Source organism: Ambystoma mexicanum, chromosome 2q (assembly GCF_040938575.1).
Source record: "Ambystoma mexicanum isolate Mex_15411 chromosome 2q, UKY_AmexF1_1, whole genome shotgun sequence".
Lineage (NCBI taxonomy): Eukaryota > Metazoa > Chordata > Amphibia > Caudata > Ambystomatidae > Ambystoma > Ambystoma mexicanum.
The window spans coordinates 406,819,977-406,840,120 of record NC_090924.1 but is presented as its reverse complement, the minus strand read 5'-3'; the positions used below and the strand labels follow the sequence as shown (position 1 = coordinate 406,840,120).

The window sequence follows — 20,144 nt, the reverse complement described above, 5'->3', positions numbered from 1 at the left end:
CAGCACCAGAAGGTGAAAAGGAAGACCATTGTGTCAGTACCGCTCCTGGATGACATCTTAGATGAGCGGCTGGCGCTGCTGAGGAATACTGCCTCAGTCCCAGTGAAGAGAGACCGTCTTGAAAAGAAATACCGTGAGCCGTAGTCTGCACCCAAGTCCCAAGTGTCTGCGGTCTCAACCATTGCTGGACTCGGTGGCTACCACAAAGAAGTTGTTGAACTCAGTCTTTTTCGTCTGCACCCCTGAACAACGAGGGGAAGAAATTGATTTCCATCACTAAAAAGGTAATCTACTCGGCGGCAACGACGGTCATGGCGGCCAGTGCCTTAGCAATCGTGGCCAGATAACAATCGGGAGCTTCGGTACAAGATGGCTCGCTCCTGGATTTCCTCCAAAAAGAACAAACGGGTCAAGGCTTTGGAGATCCTTCCGTGGACATTACAGACACGGGGTTCCACCAGATGGGAACCAGGGTTTGCCTTTGTTGTCGTGGCTGGCTGAAGGCCACCAAATTTATACAGGAGGTCCAGACGAGGGTCCTGGACATGCCGTTTGACAGAGACCTTTTCGGGAAAGCCGTTGATGAATCCCTCCAGGCCATCAAGACCAACTAAGAGACGACCTGTGCCTTGGGCACACAGCAACAACACTGTCCGTCCTCTCGTTTCTCAGGAGGGAAGTCTAGCAGGTCATTGTAGTGTTTTGGTGGAGGCTCATCCTCTTACCACCAACCTTCCCATTCCATGACCCAGGAAGCCAACAGAAGTCCCTCCAAGGCCTTCGGAGGTCGCCGCTGCCGCCGTCAAGGCTCCCAGGCCGGCGCACCAGCCTCCGAGCAGGACTGCACCGGCCAAGACGTCAGGCCCCCACACCTGCAGACCGGTGGGAGGCCGGTTGGCGAACTTCGTCAACGTGTGGGAGACCATCTCCACTGATCGATGGGTGCTGGACGCTCTCGCCCACGGACACACTTTGGAATTTCAACAGAAGTGTCTGCGCCTACTACTGGTGGCCCGACAGTAAGAACACATCCCTCAGCTGCTGATGGAAGTTCGGGCCATGTTAAAAATAGGGGCGATAGAGCTAGTTCCAAAGCGACTCCGGGGCCCTTGAGTTTACTCAAGATATTTTCCCATAAGAAAAGACAGGGGCCTGGAGGCCCATTCTCGATTTACGACGACTCAACAAGTACATAAAGTCCCAGAAGTTCAGGATGGTCACGCTCCAGCATGTGCTCGGCCGTCTGGAGGATGGAGACTTTGTCGTCGTTGGATCTGGAGGTCGCGCACTTCCACGTTCCCATACACAAAAAGCATTGAAATTTCCTGTGCTTCATCGTACAAGGGAAGCATTACCAGTTCAAGGCTCTCCCCTTCGGACTGAAGTCGGCGCCCGGGGACTTCACCAAGTGCCTGGCTCTGGTGGCGGCCAATCTACGGCTACAGGGGATTCGTGTGTATCCTTACCTCGACGACTGACTCATTCGGGCCAAGTCAAGGGACATCGCTGTCGATCACATGGCTAGGACTGTCCGGCTGCTGACGGACCTTTTCTCTGTGAATTATGCAAAGTCCAGAGGTGCGGACTTCCAGAGCCCCCTGTACCAGGTAATTGTCACGACGGACGCTTCCCTGGAAGGATGGGGAGCCCACACCGGACGTCTTCACACCAGAGGCCTGTGGCTGCTGGAGTAGAAGACACTACCCATCAACGTACTGGAATTATGGGCAGTGTTTTGGGCCCTAAATTGATTCTGCCATCCCTCAAGAAAGTGGTGAGGGCCTTCACGGACTTGAAGGCCTGGCTCCTGCAGCACTAGAGTTTGGTGGTTATGAGCTGCCGGCGGACTGCAGGGAGGTCCTCACCAGAGCATCGTCAACTTTGCAGTGATACAGACACAAATGGAAGCATTTTGCGAATTGGTGCTGATCGGAGATTATTAAACCTCTGAGGGTCGCTGCCCCCCAAGGTCTTCCATACTTGTCATTGGCCAAATCGGTACTGGCACATGCCTCCATTAAGCTGCATCTGGGGGCTATCTCCCGCTACACCAGATCTCCAGTACGGTCTTCCCTTTGGTCGCACCGTCTAGTCAAAGAATTCATCAAGGGATTGTTCCATTCATTCCTGCTGGTGAAGGCTCCGGCCCGGCATGGGAACTCAGCGTGGGATTGACTAGGCTCATGAGGCCTCCATTCGAGCCTATGCATCAAGCTCCGCTCAAGTTTCTGTCTTGGAAGACTGCTTTCCTCATGGCCATCACCTCTGCTGGAACAGTAGGTGAGATCCAGGCCCTGTCGTGCAAGCGGCCTTATTTGGCTTCCCAAAAGACAAGGGTGGTGCTGTGGACGCACCCCTCCTTCATGCCTAAATTCTGTCGGAATTTCATCTCAACGAACCCTTGGTGTTGCCTGTGTTTTTTCCAATGCCTTCGTCGCCGGCTGAAAGGATTTTGCACTCGCTGGATGTGGCTCAAGTGCTAAAGTTTTATGTGGCCCTCACAAAGAGTTTCCGGAAGACTTCTCAGCTTTTTGTGAACTTTAACCCTAGGAAACATAGGAAGGCCTTGTCCAAGGCTTCCATTTCCAGATGGCTCTCCGGCTGCATCACTCATTGTCTCTGGTTGGCAAACCGACCGCTGCCTGGCTAGCCCATTCTACCAGAACGATTGCTACAGCGACGGCATCTGGTGTGCCCTGCTGGACATTTGCAGGGCTGATACGTAGTGGTCGATGCACACCTTCACAATATTCTACTGCGTCGACAGGGATTCGAGGGAGGAGTCCAGAGTCATCCAAGCAGTGCTGCGCAACCTGTTCGCTTGAAGGTGAGCCAGGTGAGGAGGTAATAGTAATTGATTCTGTTGAGCTTTGCCACCTCCTGTGGTTGTGTAGTTGTGTACTGCTGTGTATTCTTTATTCTCCAGCATGGGGTCTGGAATGGATTCACATGTTCATGAATATTCCCCGTCGTCAGGCTGGGAATCCTCGGTAAAAGAAAAAATCAGTTTGTTTAGTTTCTGAACTGTCTTTCTCCTAATAGCCAATCACTGGTCTCTGGGTCATACTGCCCCCAGCTAATGACTGCCCTCTACCTAAGCCCCTCCTCAGGCAGCCATCTTCAGATTTTTACTGCACGTTCAAGTGTTGGGAGTCCTTGTGCTTAGCTCTCGAGATTTTACTGCGTATTGCGTTTTTTCAAAGAGTTTACTCTTGCTTTTTCTGTCAAATTGAGCCTCAAGCTCCACCGATTCTTCTACCGTTTAACGGGGACCCGTTTCGGAAATCTCTACGCCCCTCAAGGGCGAATTTTCATTGAATTTCACTTCTTTGCGGATTCAGGAAGATCTTTGAGACCTACCCCACGTGGACATGGCCGAACACAAAGGAGACTCGACTCCCGTTGGATCCAAGCTGTTTAGGATCTGCCCAGTATGTGGACTACAGAACGTCTTCAAGGAGGATGAGCACTCCCGGTGCCTCTTTTGCCTACACTCCGATAAGTCTCACGTGGAGGAGGACTGTGCGTTCTGCAAGGACATATCCGCCCGAACAATGATGGACCGTCGCAAATGGCTCGCTGACTGGCTGGAGGTGAAAAGCCCGGCGGCAGGTGAGCCCAAGAAGAAGTCTGAGCAGTCTTCTAAGACCTTTGACGGCGCTCCGGCGACAAGGGCCCGACCTAAGGCAAAGCACCGCGAGTCCACGGGCACCGGGAGCGCCGTTGGTACGGGCACTGCGGCTGCCAGGCCGGGCGCAGCATCGCCAACGCTGCCAACCACGAGCCAACGCTCCGGGTCGAAGAGGAAGTCTGAAAACCTGGGTAAGCTTCGGGAGAAGCCCCAGTCGACTCCGATGGAGAAAGCCAAAGGGGAGAGAGGTTGTGACCCTCCCCCCATGGTTAAGGCCTCAGACGCGCCAAAGGTCCTGAAGGCCCAGATTCACCTGGCTAAGACTTCAATTGAGGAAGTGGCAGCGTCCCTGGCTAGACCCGGAGATGCGGCCCCAGTGGAGACGACTTCAAAGCCAAGAGTTTCCCTGCCCTCCCGGAGGGAATCGTCTTTACTGCCCATCGAAAATAGCCCCGTGAAACCCCTGGCCGAGAAGAAGGGGGGGGCGCAATAATCTTACCAGACTCGGATATCTCCTCCGAGGATGAGCTGGCGGGCCTCATGTCAGTCTTGGACAAGAGATTTGTCGAGGTCAGGTCATACGGGAAGGACCCCGACGAGGCGGTCATGGCGAGCGACGTGGGAGCCGACAAGGAACAGCAGATCGACGAGGAACCGGACACCAAGCTGCTGTCGACGCTCCAGTCGCAACCGCTGCAACCACCAACGGACAGGTCGGAGGACATCTTGCTGGCCCTGCACACCCTGTGTTCGTAAATGAGAACAAGGATGCCTTTTGCCTCTGGCGGATGATCCAGCGGCGCCTGGACCATTGGGAAGCCCTTCACCCAAGCGGAGGCAAGTCCATCCGCCCCCACCCTTCCATCCTTCACCTCCATCCTCTCCTCCGAGGGACGAGACCGAGACGGTGATGATGGGGACGGACGACGACGGCAGCCACGAAAGCGCAGATCTCCCGTCGCCCCCACCCCGGGCTTCTCCTCCCGACGAAATTGGCTTGTTTCACGCCATGATCGCTAGGTCCTCAGAGCGTTTTCCGCTATGCCCCGAGGAGCAGAAGAAGGAGGGATTCCTTTATCAGCGACGAGGGGCCAAGAGGAAGACCGTGCTCTCAGATGACATCTGGGACGAGGGGCTGGCCCTCCTGAAGAACCCATCCTTGGCCCTGGCTAAGAGAGACCGGTACAAGAAGTAGTACTGGGTCCCAGACTCCACACCAATGTGCCTCAGAGCGCAGCCGTCACCGTACTCAGTGGTCTCTGCGGCAGAAATCTGCTGGGACAACGGCTTCGACTTTCACTTCCCTGCCAGACGGCGAGGGGAAGAAGCTGGATACCATGGGACGTCGGGTCATTTTGTCAGTTTGGACCACCATTAAGGCGGCCAACGCTCTCTCTATCCTGGCTCGCTACGATAGGGAGCTGTGGTTTTACAATTGCCCCCCTCCTGTACTTCCACCCAGACGACAAGAGGGCAGAGGCCCTTGAAATCTTACAGGAAGGCGAGCTGGCTTCGGACCATGCCATTACGGTGGCCACGGACATTGCAGACACCGGCTTCTGCCAGATGGGCAACATCGTTTGCCTTCGCCGGTGTGGCTGACTCAGGGCCACCGACTTCCGTCAGGATATTCAGATGAGGGTACTGGACATGCCCTTCAACGGGAACAACTTGTTCGGCAAGGCAATAGACGAGTCACTGCAGGCCATCAAGGCAGACACCGAGATGGCCCGTGCCTTGAGCACGCTCCATCAACGACGGCCGTCCTTTCGGCCCTCCAGAGGCAAGTCACAAAGTGCCTCCAAAGGATTCGGCGGCAGCTCTTCCTCATATCATCAGGCTGCTTGCTCTTCGTCGCAGGAAGCCTACAGAGGCCGCAACAAGGCTGGCAGACATTGTCGTCGTTACCAAGGGGCCCAAGGTGGTAAGGCCTCCGCGAAGCAGGACTGAACCGGCCGCAATGTCACTCCCCACCCGAGCACCCCGGTAGGAGGCCGGCTGGCGAACTTCGGCGGCTCGTGGAAATCCATATCCACCGACAGTAGGTGCTGAATACCCTGGCCCACGGGCACATTCTGGAGTTCCAAAGGAAGTGTCTCCGTTTTCCACCCGTGGCCATGAAAGAAAACCACATTCCTCAACTACTTCTAAAGGTACGAGCAATGCTAACAAAAGGTGAGATAGAGCTCGTCCCAAAGAGGCTCCGGAGTATACTCACGGTACTTCCCCATTAGAAAGAAGACCGGCGGCTGGCGGCCCATCCTAGATCTCTGCTGCCTCAACAAATACATAAAATCCTAGAAATTCCGGATGGTCACCCTTCAGCACGTGCTTGGACAGCTGGAAGAAGGGGACTTCCTATTGTCGCTGGACCTGGAGGATGCCTACTTCCAAATCCCCATCCTCAAGCTGCACCAAAAGTTTCTGCACTTCGTGGTCCAAGGACGGCACTACCAGTTCAGGGCCCCCCCCCCCTTCGGTCTGAAGTCGGCCCCACATGTCTTCACCAAGTGTCTAGCACAGGTGGCGGCACGTCTGCGCCTGCAGGGGATCCACGTCTACCCCTATCTGGGCGATTGGCTCATCTGAGTGAAGTCAAAGGAACTTGCCGTCGAACACACAGCGAGGACTGTCCGCCTGCTCACGGAACTCGGGTTCTCGATAAACTATGCACAGTCCTACTTTGAGCTATCTCAGGACGCCCAGTTCCTGGGAGCCAGACTCAACACGGTGGCGTGCCTAGCCGCGCCGTCAGAGGACAGGATAAAGGCCATCCTGGGCAAGGTACAACGGCTGTTGGCCATGAAGGTTGCCAGGGAGAGGTTCATCAAGTCCCTGCTCGCCATGATGTCGTCGTGCATCTGCCTCGTTTGGCTGTACAGACTGCTGATGCGGCCGCTGCAGGAGTTCCTCGATGCCCGTTGAATGTAGGCGAAGGGAAGCTTCGAGGACCGGATCGCCCTCAACGAGACATTCCGTTGGGCGATTTGATGGTGGGGGGGCCACACGCATCTAGTGGCAAGCACGGACTTCCAGACCCCAGCGCATCAGGAGACAGTGACAACGGACGCCTCCCTGGAGGGATGGGGCGCACACACCAGAAATCTCCACGCAAGAGGCCTTCGGCTCCCGGAGGAGAAGTCGTTGCACATCAGCCTCCTGGAGCTACTGGCTGCGCTTTAGGCCCTCAAGTCATTCCTTCCGTCCCTCAAGGGCAAGGTGGTGCGGGTATTCACTAACAACACCACGACAATGTTCTACATTCGGTAGCAGAGGGGCACCAGATCCCCTGCCCTCTCCAAGGAAGTGCAGGACCTATGGCACTGGGCCATCGCTCAAAGGATGTTCCTGGTACCCTTTCATCTGGCAGGAGTGAAGAACACCTACGCGACTCACTCAGGAGGGAGCTGCACTCTTGCCACGAGTGGGAACTTCGGCAGAATCAGGTGGACATACTGTTTCGACGATGGGGCAATCCCCAGATCGATCTGTTTGCGACGGCGACCAACACTAAGTGCCGGAGGTTCGCCAGCAGGTTTCCCCAGCTGGGGAGCATGGGGGATGTGTTCTCATTCCCCTGGGACGGCCTGTTTCTCTGAGTTCCCACCATTGCCGTTGCTAATGCGACTCATCAGTCAGCTCAGACGGCCCCGGTGCAGGATGATCCTTGTCGCACCGGCATGGCTGACGCAGATATGGTACCCGGACCTTCTGGACTTGTCAGTGTCCCCTCCAGTCAAGCTTCCGGCGGACACAGATCTTCTCGCCAGGGAAGGAGGCGCGATCCTGCACCACGACCCGTCGGCACTGAACCTGCGGACCTGGCTCCTGCAGCACTAGAGTTCAGTGGATACGAGATCCCGGTGGACTGCAAGGAGGTGCTTGCCAAGGCAAGGGCTTCTTCGACTCTTAAGTGCTATGGACATAAATGGACACAAAAAATGTGCACAAAAAATAAACCCTCTGCGGATTACGGCCCCTCAAGTGCTGCTGTACTTGCTGTCGCTGGCCAAGGCGGGGCTGGCACACGTCTCTATCAAGATCCATCTGGCGGCTATCTCCCGCTACACCAGAACTCTGGGGCGATCGTCGCTGTGGTCGCATCGCCTGGTTAGGAGTTGATGAAAGGACTTTTCCGCTCGTCCTGGCGTGGGAGCTCACTGGTGCGGACCAGGCTCATGGGTCCCCCGTTCGAGCCTCTGCATTCGGCACCTCTGAAATTCCTGTTGTGGAAGACCACGTTCCTGGTGGCCATCACCCCCGCACGATGAGTGGGAGAGATCCAGGCCCTCTCCTGTAAGCCTCCGTACTTGACTTTCCATGCAACGAGGGTCATGCTGAGGACTTACCCCTCCTTCATGCCCAAGGTGCCATCGGACATCCATCTCAACGAGCCCTTGGTGTTCTTTTCTTCCCGTCGCCTTTGTCGCCGGCCGAGTGGACTTTGCACTTGCTGGATGTGGCTAGAGCGGTGAAGTTCTACATGGACCGCACAAAGAGTTTTCGGAAGAAGTCATAGCTGTTTGTGAACTTTGGCCCTGTGAATCAAGGGAAGGCCCTCTCCAAGGCCTCCATTTCCAGGTGGCTCTCCGGCTGCATCACACACCATCACCGGTTGGCCAACCGACCATTGCCTGGCCATCAGAGAGCACATTCGACCAAAGTGATTGCTGCAACTACGGCGTTCCTGTCTGGTGTGCCCCTGCTGGACATCTTCAGGGCTGCTACGTGGAGGTTGACGCACACCTTCACGAGATTTTACTGCGTCGACCGGGATTCCAGGGAGGAGTCCAGAGCCGGCCGAGCAGTGCTGCGCAACCTGTTTGCTTGAAGGTGAGCCTGGTGAGGAGGTAAGAGATGCTTAATGTTGAGTTGTTGAGATGCTGAATGTTGAGCCTTGCCACCTCCCATGGTTGTGCATGTGTGTACTGCTATGTATTATGTATTCTTGTATTCATGAGCATGTGAATCCATGCCAGACCCCATGCTGGAGAAGGAACCAGTTACTTACCTGTAACTGTTGTTCTCCAGCATGGGTCTGGCGTTGATTCACATGCGAACCCTCCCTCCTACCCCTCTGCGGCTCTTCTCTTGGTGCTACTACCACTTTACGTGCTACCAAATCTGAAGATGGCTACCTGAGGAGGGCTTAGGTAGAGGGCAGTCATTGGCTGGGGGCAGTATGACCCAGACACCAGTGATTGGTTATTAGGAGAAAGACAGTTCAGAAACGAAACTGAAACTGAGTTTTTCTTTTACTGAGGATTCCCAGCCTGACGACGGGGAATATTCATGATCATGTGAATCCATGCCAGACCCATGCTGGAGAACAACAGTTAAAGGTAAGTAACTTGTTCCTTATTTCTTCCTACAGGCGTCTTGTTTTCCATGTTCCCTAAAAGGAAATACATAAAAGGGGAACCATCACTTTCTATTTTTGAATTCATCTCGTCAAGGCACCATAAATAAAAGTATGTTCAGCCCAGGCATTCTTACCCGTTCTTAGCGGTTTTTAATTCTTCTTTTTTGTTCAAATCTTCAAGTGCATATCCTGCTCTGTACCGTGGCCCTATAAAAAGGCAGCCAGAGACTTGGTCTCTCTGTTGTCATTATGGAAAAATGAACAATTTGTCATTCTTCTGTTATATCTGGTGTATTTCTCCAAAGACATGTTGGCAAAAACAAGCTTACCACTTTTCGGGGCTCCACTCGGTTTCTGGGCCACCTGTTTCTGTCTCGGTGGTTGTTTTTCACAATATTGCACTTCCCACGGCTTTGTTTCAGCTTATAATCTCCTACTCAAGAAACAAGAATTCCGGGTTACTTTCAATCCTGATGTCTGCATTGCTCACGCAGTAGTAGTATGTCACAACTACACATCCTTTCCTCAACACATACTCTGGTGTTTGTTTCTCTGTTGGGTGATCTTCCATACTTCGTTCTCTTTATTTCATACCGATCACCGGTTATCCTGCAACACTCAATTTAGTGCCTCCTGGAGTTTATATTATGGGGGACTTGTGCTCTTGTGGGGCCATCTTGCTATCTATTTATTTGAATTTTATTTATGTATTTATAAAGCGCCGCAGGCATCAGGCCGCTGACAAAGACACTGGCCAACATAGGAGGACGGGACAAAAGAAAGGTTCAGTCAGTTAGTGGGAAGTTGCTTGGTTCACCCTGACATGTATCCCTCCTGGGGAGAGGGTCGCATCTTAACTTGTTTTTCAGTCGTGGCGTCTGTGTTCATATGGCTCACTCATTTTGTTCAATGCGAAAGCTGTGGAAATGACGTGGGCGCAGTTTTAAATGTCATGTGACTGACCACTAAGCATTTGCCAGTCCTCTTTCTCTGGGTATGTCAGAATAATATTTTATTCATATATTTTTCGGTCAATCTTCAATAGAATTATGCCAAGTGATATGCTCTACAGCAGGTTCCAATATGCAAATGCATTTCAACAATTGGCAGCCTCTTTCCGCACTCATTTATGCCGCAAAGCATACAGGGGGTTGTGGTTCTTCAGCGACGTGGGTGTAGTGTGTAACTGACCTCTAAAGATTGCCAGTCTTCTTTCTCTGGCTAAGTCCATGTTGTATTTTGTCCATATGTTTCTCAGCCAATAGTCAATGGGATTATACCAAGTGATGTAGTGGATGAATCCACTACCACAGATTGTAATATGTGGATGCTTTAGAACTACTGCCGGCTTCTTTTTTCACTCATTTCCGCCGCAAAGCATTCTGGGGGTTGTGGTTCTTCTATTTTTCACCCACCAGAGTCATACATTACTTCTATTGTTTTTGGCCATGATGTAGGATTCTTTTCATGTCATTTTTCTTAATGTCCAGTTCATACCTTCATAGCTCACACTGATATACACCTCTGATCTTTGATAATCACATTGATCCCAGCTTTGAACAAGTGACAACCATGGCTGGATTGGGCTCGGTGGTGCCTAAGGTGACAAAAAGCACACATCTATTTGGAATCCATCTGCTCATTAGTGCATGGATATTTGGAGGATCAAATCTAGTATTACTTCATACACTACATTGTGGCCAAAGTTTGCCAACAGATTTCTTCGTTTAGCCCCTTTATATGACTTTTTAGTCGAAATATCCAGAACTGTTCTCTTTTTAGGAGCATTGCCCTGATATTTCCTCCTCTTTTTGGAATTTGTACTTTTTCGTGAATGGTCCAAGATATATCGTTTTCTGTGTGTTGGTTGTTCACGTAGTGTTCTACTAGTGGAGCTGTCATCTGATTTGTCCTGATATTCGGTCTATGTTCACAGATTCTGATCTTTATAGCTCTGGTCATCATCCCAATTTATTTCTTCTCACATGGGCATCTTGTAAGGTATACACCATTTATTGTGTTGCAATTCGTGAGAGATCTTTGCTGCATGGTACTTACCAATATCTATTGTAGTTGTATGTTTTGTAAAGGGGCATACAGAACATAGCCCACATGGGGTGTGTCCAGTCGTTTTTGGTAAATCCCATAGTCTCGTTTTGTTCTAATTTTCTTTGTTGTCCTCTTTATAAGTGTGCACTAATGAGTCTCTGCTATTCCTTCTCCTCTTTATTGCAAATAAGCAGAGATTCTGGGCGCTTTGTCTAACATTCAGGATATGCCACAGTTCTCCAGCATGGGGTCTGGCATGGATTCACATGCTCATGAATATTCCCCGTCGTCAGGCTGGGAATCCTCGGTAAAGAAAAAACCAGTATCAGTTTCGTTTCTGATCTGTCTTTCGTAGTAATAACCAATCACTGGTCTCTGCGTCATACTGACCACAGCCAATGACTGCCCTCTACCTAAGCACCGCCTCTGGCAGCCATCTTCAGATTTTTACCGCACGTTCATGTGTTGGGAGCCTCGTGCTATTGCTCTCGAGCGTTAGTGCTTTTTTTTTCACGTTTTTTCTCAAAAACTTTGTTTTTTCGGTCAAAAGAGCCTCAAGCTCCACCGACTCTCCATCCGATCAACGGGGACCCGTGTCGGATTCGTCTGCGCCCCCCAAGGGTGAAGATTTCGTCGAGCTACGCTTTTGGAGGACTCCAGAAGTTTCTCAGGCCCGGTCATGGCCCAGGAGAAGGGAAGCTCGACGCCCGGAAAGCTGTTCAGGGTCTGCCCTGGATGCCAGCTGCAGAACGTCTTCAAGGAGGACGAAAACTCTTTTTGTCTTTACTGCCTACATGAGGACAAGACGCACGTGGAGAAGGACTGTGCGTTTTGCGGCAACATGTCGGAGCGGACCATGAAGGACCGCCATCAACGTCTCGCCAACTGGCTGGAAGGGAAGAGCCCATCCGGCGAGAAGAAGAGGAAGAAATCCGAGCGGTCTTCTAAGACCTTTGAGGACGCCCCGGCGACGGGGGTCCAACATAAGGCCAAGCACCGCGAGTCCGCTGGCACCGGGAGCGCCAAACGGTCGGGCTCTACGGGCGCCAGGCTGGGCGCACCCTCCCCGGCACCATCAACCACGAGCCAACGCTCTGGGTCGGGTAAGAGGAAGGCCGAGCACCCGGCGAGGCTCCTAGAGAGGCCCCAGTCGAGCTCAAAGGCGGAGGGGGAGCGAGGCACTGTCCCCCCCCCCTCAAGGATAAGGCGGTGAGCGCACCTAAGGTGGTGAAGGCCTTAATCCATCCGGCCAAGCCCTCAATCGAGTCTGTCGCGGCGGCCCTGGCTCAGCCTGTGGAGGCTACGCCAGTGGTGGCGACCTCGGGGCTCAGAGTCTCCCTGCCACCTCGGAGGGAGTCCTCTTTTGTGCCCATCGATAGGACCCCCGTGAAATCCCCTGTGGGGAAGAAAAAGGGGGGGCAGGGCGTCGTCGTAGATTCGGACTCAACCTCGGAGGAGGAGCTGGTCGAAGTCTTAAGCCACGGCCTCGGCGTGGAAGAAGACCGGCCCGTCCGGATGGATCCCGACGCAGGTGACGACGACATCCGTCGGATTCCCCTCTGCCAGCGCCGCGAGACAGCTCGGCGGCCATTTTGTTGGCTATACAGTCCTTATGCTCAGAGATAAGGACGAGACTACCGTTGCTGACGGAACCTCTCCCGTCGGGGGACCCAGAACCGGGACCTTCTGGGGTTCCCCCTACCAAGAAAAGAAGGATCCACCCTCCTCCTCCTTTTCAGCCGTCGTGCCCCTTCCAGCCCTCCTCCCCGTCCACCGGAGGGGATGATACGGGGACTGACACGGCAGCGACGGGTACGGACGACGAGGTATACGACGAGGATGTACCGTCGTCGCCTCCCACCAGGGCTTCTCCGCCCGAGATTGGATCGTTCCACTCCATGATCGCCAGGGCATCCGAGCTTTTCCAACTCTGCCCTGAGGAGAGGAAGGAGGAAGGTTTCCTTTATCAGCGGCGCGAGGCCAAGAGGAAGACGGTCCTCGCAGTGCCTCTATTGGACGACATTTGGGATGAGGGCCTCACCCTCCTCAAGAACCCTTCCACGACGCCAGCTAGAAGAGACCGGTACGAGAAAAAGTACCGGGTCCCGGACACGGCCCCCCTGTGCCTCCGGGCGCAGCCTACCCCGGACTCCGTCGTCTGCGCGGCGGCCAGGAAAAAAGCGGGGGGGGTGCGGCCTCCACATCGACTTCCCCACCGGACGGCGAGGGAAAGAAATTGGACGCTATGCGACGCAGAGTCATCTCGTCTGCAGCGACGACGATTAAAGCTGCCAACGCCTTGGCTATCGTGGCCCGATACGACAGGGAGCTCTGGTACAAACTGGCTCCCCTGCTGGACTTCTTGCCGGACGACAAGAAGGCAGAGGCCCTGGAGATCCTGCAGGAAGGTGAGGTGGCTTCGGACCACGCCATTACCGTTGCGACGGACATCGCCGACACTGGGTTCCGCCAGTTGGGCAACGGCGTTTGCCTTAGGCGGCGTGGATGGCTCAAGGCTACGGACTTCCGTCAAGACGTTCAGACCAGAGTCCTGGACATGCCCTTCAATGGGAACAACCTGTTTGGAAAAACAGTGGACGATTCCCTTCAGGCCATTAAAGCGGACACCGAGACGGCCCGGGCCCTTGGAGTTCTTTAACAACGACGGACGCCCTTTCGGAGCAGCGGAGGCAAGGGCGCCTCCAAAGGTTCCGGCGGCGGTTTCTCCTCCTACCGTCAAGCGGCCCGCTCGTCGTCTCAGGAGGCCTACAGAGGACGAGGCAAGTCTGGCGGACCCCGCCGTCGTCGCCAAGGACAAGGCGGCAAAGCCTCGTCGAAGCAGGATTGAACCGGCCGTGGGGTCGGGCCCCCACCGAAGCACCCCGGTGGGAGGCCGGCTGGCGAGCTTCGTCAGCGTGTGGGAGTCCATCTCCACCGACCGTTGGGTGCTAGACGCCTTGGCCCGGGGCCACGCGCTCGAGTTTCAAAGAAAGTGTCCGCGCGTCCCCCCCGTGGCCAGGAAAGAACTTCACGTCCCTCAACTTCTCCTGGAGGTAAAGGCGATGCTCAGGAAGGGCGCCATCGAACTTGTCCCAAAGAGGCTTCGGGGCTCCGGAGTTTACTCGAGATACTTCCTCGTGAAGAAGAAGACGGGGGGATGGCGCCCCATCCTGGACCTGCGACGTCTGAACAAGTTCATCAAGGCGCAAAAGTTCCGGATGGTCACCCTCCAGCACGTCCTGGGTCAGCTGGAGGAAGGAGACTTCCTGTCGTCGTTGGATTTGGAGGATGCCTACTTCCATATTCCCATATTCGGGCACCGAAAATTCCTCAGGTTTGTGGTCCAAGTGCGTCATTACCGGTTCAAAGCCCTCCCCTTCGGACTACGGTCGGCACCCAGGGTGTTCACCAAGTGCCTCGCACCGGTGGCGGCGCAGCTGCGCCGCGAAGGGATCCAGGTCTACCCCTACCTGGACGACTGGCTCATCCGAGCCAAGACAAGGGAGCTCGCGTGGTTCACACGGCAAGGACCGTCCAACTTCTCACGGACTTGGGATTCTCCGTGAACTACGCCAAATCCCACCTGGTACCCGCGCAAGACGCTCTGTTTCTGGGAGCGAGGCTCAACACAGTGTCCCTTCTGGCCTCCCCGTCGGAGGAGAGGACCAGGACCATCCTGGGCAAGGTGCAGCGGATGTTGGTGGCCGACGCGGCCAAGGTGAGGTCCATCAAGTCCCTCCTCGGAATGATGTCTTCCTGCATCTACCTCATTCCCATGTGCAGGCTCCGGATGCGCCCGTTGCAGGAGTTCCTGGACGCGCGCTGGATCCAAACGACGGGCAGCTTCGAGGAAAGGATCACACTCGACGAGAGTTTCCGACGAGCGATCCGGTGGTGGGGCACCCGCGCGCATCTGACGGCGGGCATGGACTTCCAGACCCCAGCCCACCAGGAGACCGTGATCACGGATGCCTCCCTGGAAGGGTGGGGAGCGCACACCGAAAATCTGCACACAAGAGGCCTTTGGCTCCCGACGGAGTAATCCTTACATATCAACGTCCTGGAGCTCCGTGCAGTGTTTTGGGCCTTCAGGTCCTTCCTTCCGTCCCTCAAGGGCAAGGTGGTGAGGATCTTCACCGACAACACCACCACCATGTTTTACATCAGGAAACAGGGCGGAACCAGGTCCCCAGCACTGTCCAAGGAGGCGCAGGACCTGTGGCATTGGGCAGTCGCCCAAGGGATGTTTCTGGTGCCGTTTCATCTGGCAGGGATAAAAAACACCATCGCCGACTCACTCAGCAGGGAGCTGCGCTCGTGCCACGAGTGGGAACTACGGCAGGATCTAGTGGATCGCCTCTTCCGACGGTGGGGCACACCCCAGATCGAACTGTTCGCGACGGCGACGAACTCCAAGTGCCGGAGGTTCGCCAGCAGGTTTCCCCAGGCGAGGAGCATGGGCGATGCTTTCTCGTTCCCCTGGGAGGGCCTGTTCCTCTACGCGTTCCCTCCTTTGCCACTGCTAATCCGGCTCGTCAACCAGCTCAAGAGGTCACGGTGCAGGATGATCCTCGTCGCACCTGCGTGGCCGAGGCAGATATGGTTCCTGGACCTTCTGGACTTGTCAGCGTCCCCGCCAATCAAGCTGCCGGTGGATGCGGATCTGCTCTCCAGGGAAGGAGGCGCCATCCTCCACCACGACCCGAAATCGCTGAACTTGCAGGCCTGGCTCCTGCAGCGCTAGAGTTTGGAGGATTCGACATACCGGCCGACTGCAGAGAGGTTCTTGCAAAGGCCAGGGCGTCCTCGACTCTTAAATGCTACGGACACAAATGGAAGAGGTTCTCTGTCTGGTGCCACGCACAGAAGATTAACCCTCTACGGATTACGGCTCCCCAAGTACTGCCGTACCTGATGACGCTGGCCAAAGCTGGACTGGCACACGCGTCCATCAAGATTCATCTTGCTGCGATCTCCCGATACACCAGAACCACGGGGCGGACGTCCTTGTGGTCTCATCGTCTGGTGAAAGAGTTCATGAAGGGACTGTTCAGATCGTTCCCGCCGGTGAAGGCTCCGGCTCCGGCGTGGGAGCTCAACATGGTGCTGACCAAGCTCATGGGACCTCCGTTCGAGCCTCTGCACTCGGCCCCGTTGAAGTTTCTGTCGTGGAAAACAGCGTTTCTTGTGGCCATCACCTCCGCACGACGGGTGGGAGAGATCCAGGCCCTTTCCTGCAAGGCCCCGTACTTGACTTTTCACGACACGAGGGTAGTGCTCAGGACGCACCCCTCCTTCATGCCCAAGGTACCGTCGGACTTCCACCTCAACGAACCCTTGGTGTTGCCTGTATTCTTCCCATCGCCTTCGTCGCCGGCTGAGAGAACTTTGCACTCGCTGGATGTGGCTAGAGCGCTGAAGTTCTACGTGGACCGCACAAAGTGTTTTCGGAAGACGTCACAACTCTTTGTGAACTTTGGACCTGTCAATCAGGGGAAGGCTCTCTCGAAGGCTTCCATTTCCAGATGGCTCTCCGCTTGTATCATGTACTGTCATCGGTTGGCAAACCGACCGCTGCCTGGCCGTCCGAGAGCCCATTCCACCAGAGCGATCGCAGCTACCACGGCGTTCCTTTCTGGTGTGCCCCTGCTGGACATATGCAGGGCTGCTACGTGGAGGTCGACGCACACCTTCACGAAATTCTACTGCGTCGATCGGGATTCCAGGGAGGAGTCCAGGGTCGGCCAAGCAGTGCTGCGCAACCTGTTCGCCTGAGGTGAGCCTGGTGAGGAGGTAAGATGCTTAATGTTGAGTTTGATGTAATGCTTAATGTTGATCCTTTGCCACCTCCCGTGGTTGTGCATGTGTGTACTGCTATGTATTCTTTATTCATGAGCATGTGAATCCATGCCAGACCCCATGCTGGAGAAGGAACAAGTTACTTACCTGTAACTGTTGTTCTCCAGCATGGGTCTGGCATGGATTCACATGCGAACCCTCCCGCCTACCCCTCTGCGGCTCTTCACTTGGTCATACTGCCACTTCACGTGCTTCCAAATCTGAAGATGGCTGCCAGAGGCGGTGCTTAGGTAGAGGGCAGTCATTGGCTGTGGTCAGTATGACGCAGAGACCAGTGATTGGTTATTACTACGAAAGACAGATCAGAAACGAAACTGATACTGGTTTTTTCTTTACCGAGGATTCCCAGCCTGACGACGGGGAATATTCATGAGCATGTGAATCCATGCCAGACCCATGCTGGAGAACAACAGTTACAGGTAAGTAACTTGTTCCTTTTTTAACCTTTTTTTTATTTTGTTTACCACTGGTGAATGGCTGAAGACAGCTGTTATTTGGTCATCATCTCGTGATCTTTTCCCATGTTGCGTGAGTGTGATTTCTCTCTGTATGTTCTGAGCTCTTTTTCTTGCCTGTCTGATTCACTCGGGGTAGTTCCTCTCTCTGTTTCTGGGACAGTCTATTGGCCTGAAGATCATACTCATACTGTATCGTGCAATTTCTTCTAAACCTAAGAAATTGCCCGAAGGGCTCATTTTCTTTCAAGGTTCTTTGGTGGAAGCTATTAAATTCTTACAAAGAATTCCTATCTGTTGTTTTTTTCATATATGGTTGTTTCTAGCCGTGTTCCATTTCTTATGATCATCAGATTCAGGAATGCTTCTTCCTTGCTAAATTCATATATGCTCTCCCCCTAAAAGACAATGGAGATCAAGACATGAAGAAGAATGTTGGCTTTTTTAGATAAAATGTTTGAAATTTGATAAATTATGTCAAGTTTAGTGTCCTGAAGAAAGCCGATAGTGATACTTATGCCGCGGAAACAGGTTGACCGACCAAAAAAGGTTCAGGGTGATGACCTGACCTCGGAGAGATGCTTAAGAATTAGCAAGCCTGCTGAATGGTATAATTTTAAGAGAAGAGATTGACTCTGTAGACAGTAAAGTGTGAATAGATTTACACACCGAAAAGACTTTCAATCTTCCCATTAGATTGAATTTTTTAACAATAAGAATAAATGTCGTTTGTAATTGATAAGTCACACAGTGAGGAAGCAATAATAATAAAAAAGACAGAATTGACTTCCGAGAGTGTGCACCTATTTTTAGATGTTAGAAAAAGTAATGAGAGAGGGTAGGGCGAGTCTCTTTTCTATCCCCTAACTTAGATAGGCGATACACCAGCGCTTACTAGGGAGAGAGTATCCATCTGAGGGAGATTTAGACTCTTTGATAATGGATTTTTAGTGAGCTATAGGTGACTTTAGATGTAGAAGTTGTAACTTAGTAAAAAATGTCTGTCTGTGTTGTGGTCAAAAGGGTTCTCTTTCAAACCTTACAAAAAGCCAATACAAAAAAGGTAGCAGGCGCCCTCTCTCGAAAGAACAAGGCATGATAACCTGTTCAGTGGTTATTAACCACATTGAGAGTTCGCAGCCATTGCTTTTTGCTCATTGTACCTTCACAGATGGGAAATATCCATTTGCATATCAGTCTTTGTCCCGCCCACAAGGGCAGTCCAGCACCGAAATGCTATGGCAATTCCTCTCTGAACAAGAGTACCATCAGCAACCCCATACACGTGTTTCAGCCTTGTTGGGCATCATCAGTGAGGTGAAGCTGAGCCTCTCTAAGCACAGTGAGCAGGGAGTCCACGTCTGGTTGCCCCCAGGTAACCTAGGGTGACCAACCCCAAGTTCCTTTCACAAATACAAAAAAGGTAGCAGGCGCCCCTCTCTCGAACGAACAAGGCATGATAACCTGTTCAGTGGTTATTAACCACATTGAGAGTTCGCAGCCATTGCTTTTTGCTCATTGTACCTTCACAGATGGGAAATATCCATTTGCATATCAGTCTTTGTCCCGCCCACAAGGGCAGTCCAGCACCGAAATGCTATGGCAATTCCTCTCTGAACAAGAGTACCATCAGCAACCCCATACACGTGTTTCAGCCTTGTTGGGCATCATCAGTGAGGTGAAGCTGAGCCTCTCTAAGCGAGAGAGGGGCGCCCGCTACCTTTGTAAAACTTACAAAAAGCCAAGACTGTTAATACATTGTTGTTCGTTGTCGGTTTGTTATCTAATGTTGCATATATTCTTTTGTATTCTCTAATTATAAAGCAACCCTTGTGATGATCTCAAACTCTCCACTAAAGTTCATTGTCTTACTATTTTCTGTTCTCGCTGCTAGGACCAAAGACCACCTCCTAGAACCCCATGCTGCTTTCTCACTACACTGTCCCAACCTCACCATTTCTTGTTTCTCCTCCCTGTCTCTTTACAGGTGCGCAAAACTTACTTTAATCTGGCCTTCTGCGACTTCTGCCTCAAGTTCCTCTTTCACGGTTTTCGCTGCCAGACATGTGGCTACAAGTTCCATCAGCACTGTAGCAGCAAGGTTCCAACGGCCTGCGTCGATATGACCAAGCTGCAGAAACCTCCGTGAGTTAAAACCTTACAATCACCTATGTCTCCTTTAATTCTCCCATTCCGCACTCGCTTCCTCAAACTATTGTCAACAGGAGAAAATATGGGATTTGGAGCATGTATGTGGTAGAATCCATTTATATGGCATCAGACAGTAAATCACATTTTTTCATGGAAAATTGCAGCCTGTTTTTACAACAATTACTTTTCTCTACAGTTATGAAATATTTGTGGTTTTCTGTACAACCCTTTCCAATTTGTAAAAGTGGACTTACTCCTACTCCCTGATCCTTAGTGAGGATGGTAACTGATAATGTTGCATAGCAGCATTGCTTTGTGGAAAACCGTACATGGCATGCTGCTCACCCACTACCCAAGGCCTCCCTTGTGCATGACTCCAAACCGCAGTCTGTATCTCTGCGAAGATGGGACCCTAGCATTGCACAGCAAAAAGTATTATGATTTTTCTGACCTCCTGCAACTAGGCCTTATGTGCCAAGCAATAAACGCAACAAATCTTGTGGTTGTTCTTTTTCTTGGTATGTTCCCCCCGATCGTCACTAGTAGCATTATGCACTCTGCAACTTTTGTTGTCTTTAGAGCACGCCTGATGCATCTCGATAGGTGAGAGGAAATGTTTCCTTGCTCCCCTTATTCT

General features: G+C 52.8%; 1 protein-coding gene across 3 annotated transcripts in view; it reads left to right on the top strand.

Annotated features, from left to right (window-relative positions):
* ARAF (A-Raf proto-oncogene, serine/threonine kinase) overlaps nt 1-20,144 on the top strand; it is a 1,000,066-nt gene that overhangs the window by 218,523 nt on the left and 761,399 nt on the right. For all 3 annotated transcript variants that reach the window (XM_069647431.1, XM_069647429.1, XM_069647432.1), the window contains exon 5: nt 19,344-19,501. In XM_069647431.1, the coding sequence (XP_069503532.1) occupies nt 19,344-19,501 (158 nt within the window). The remainder of the gene's footprint in view (nt 1-19,343; nt 19,502-20,144) is intronic.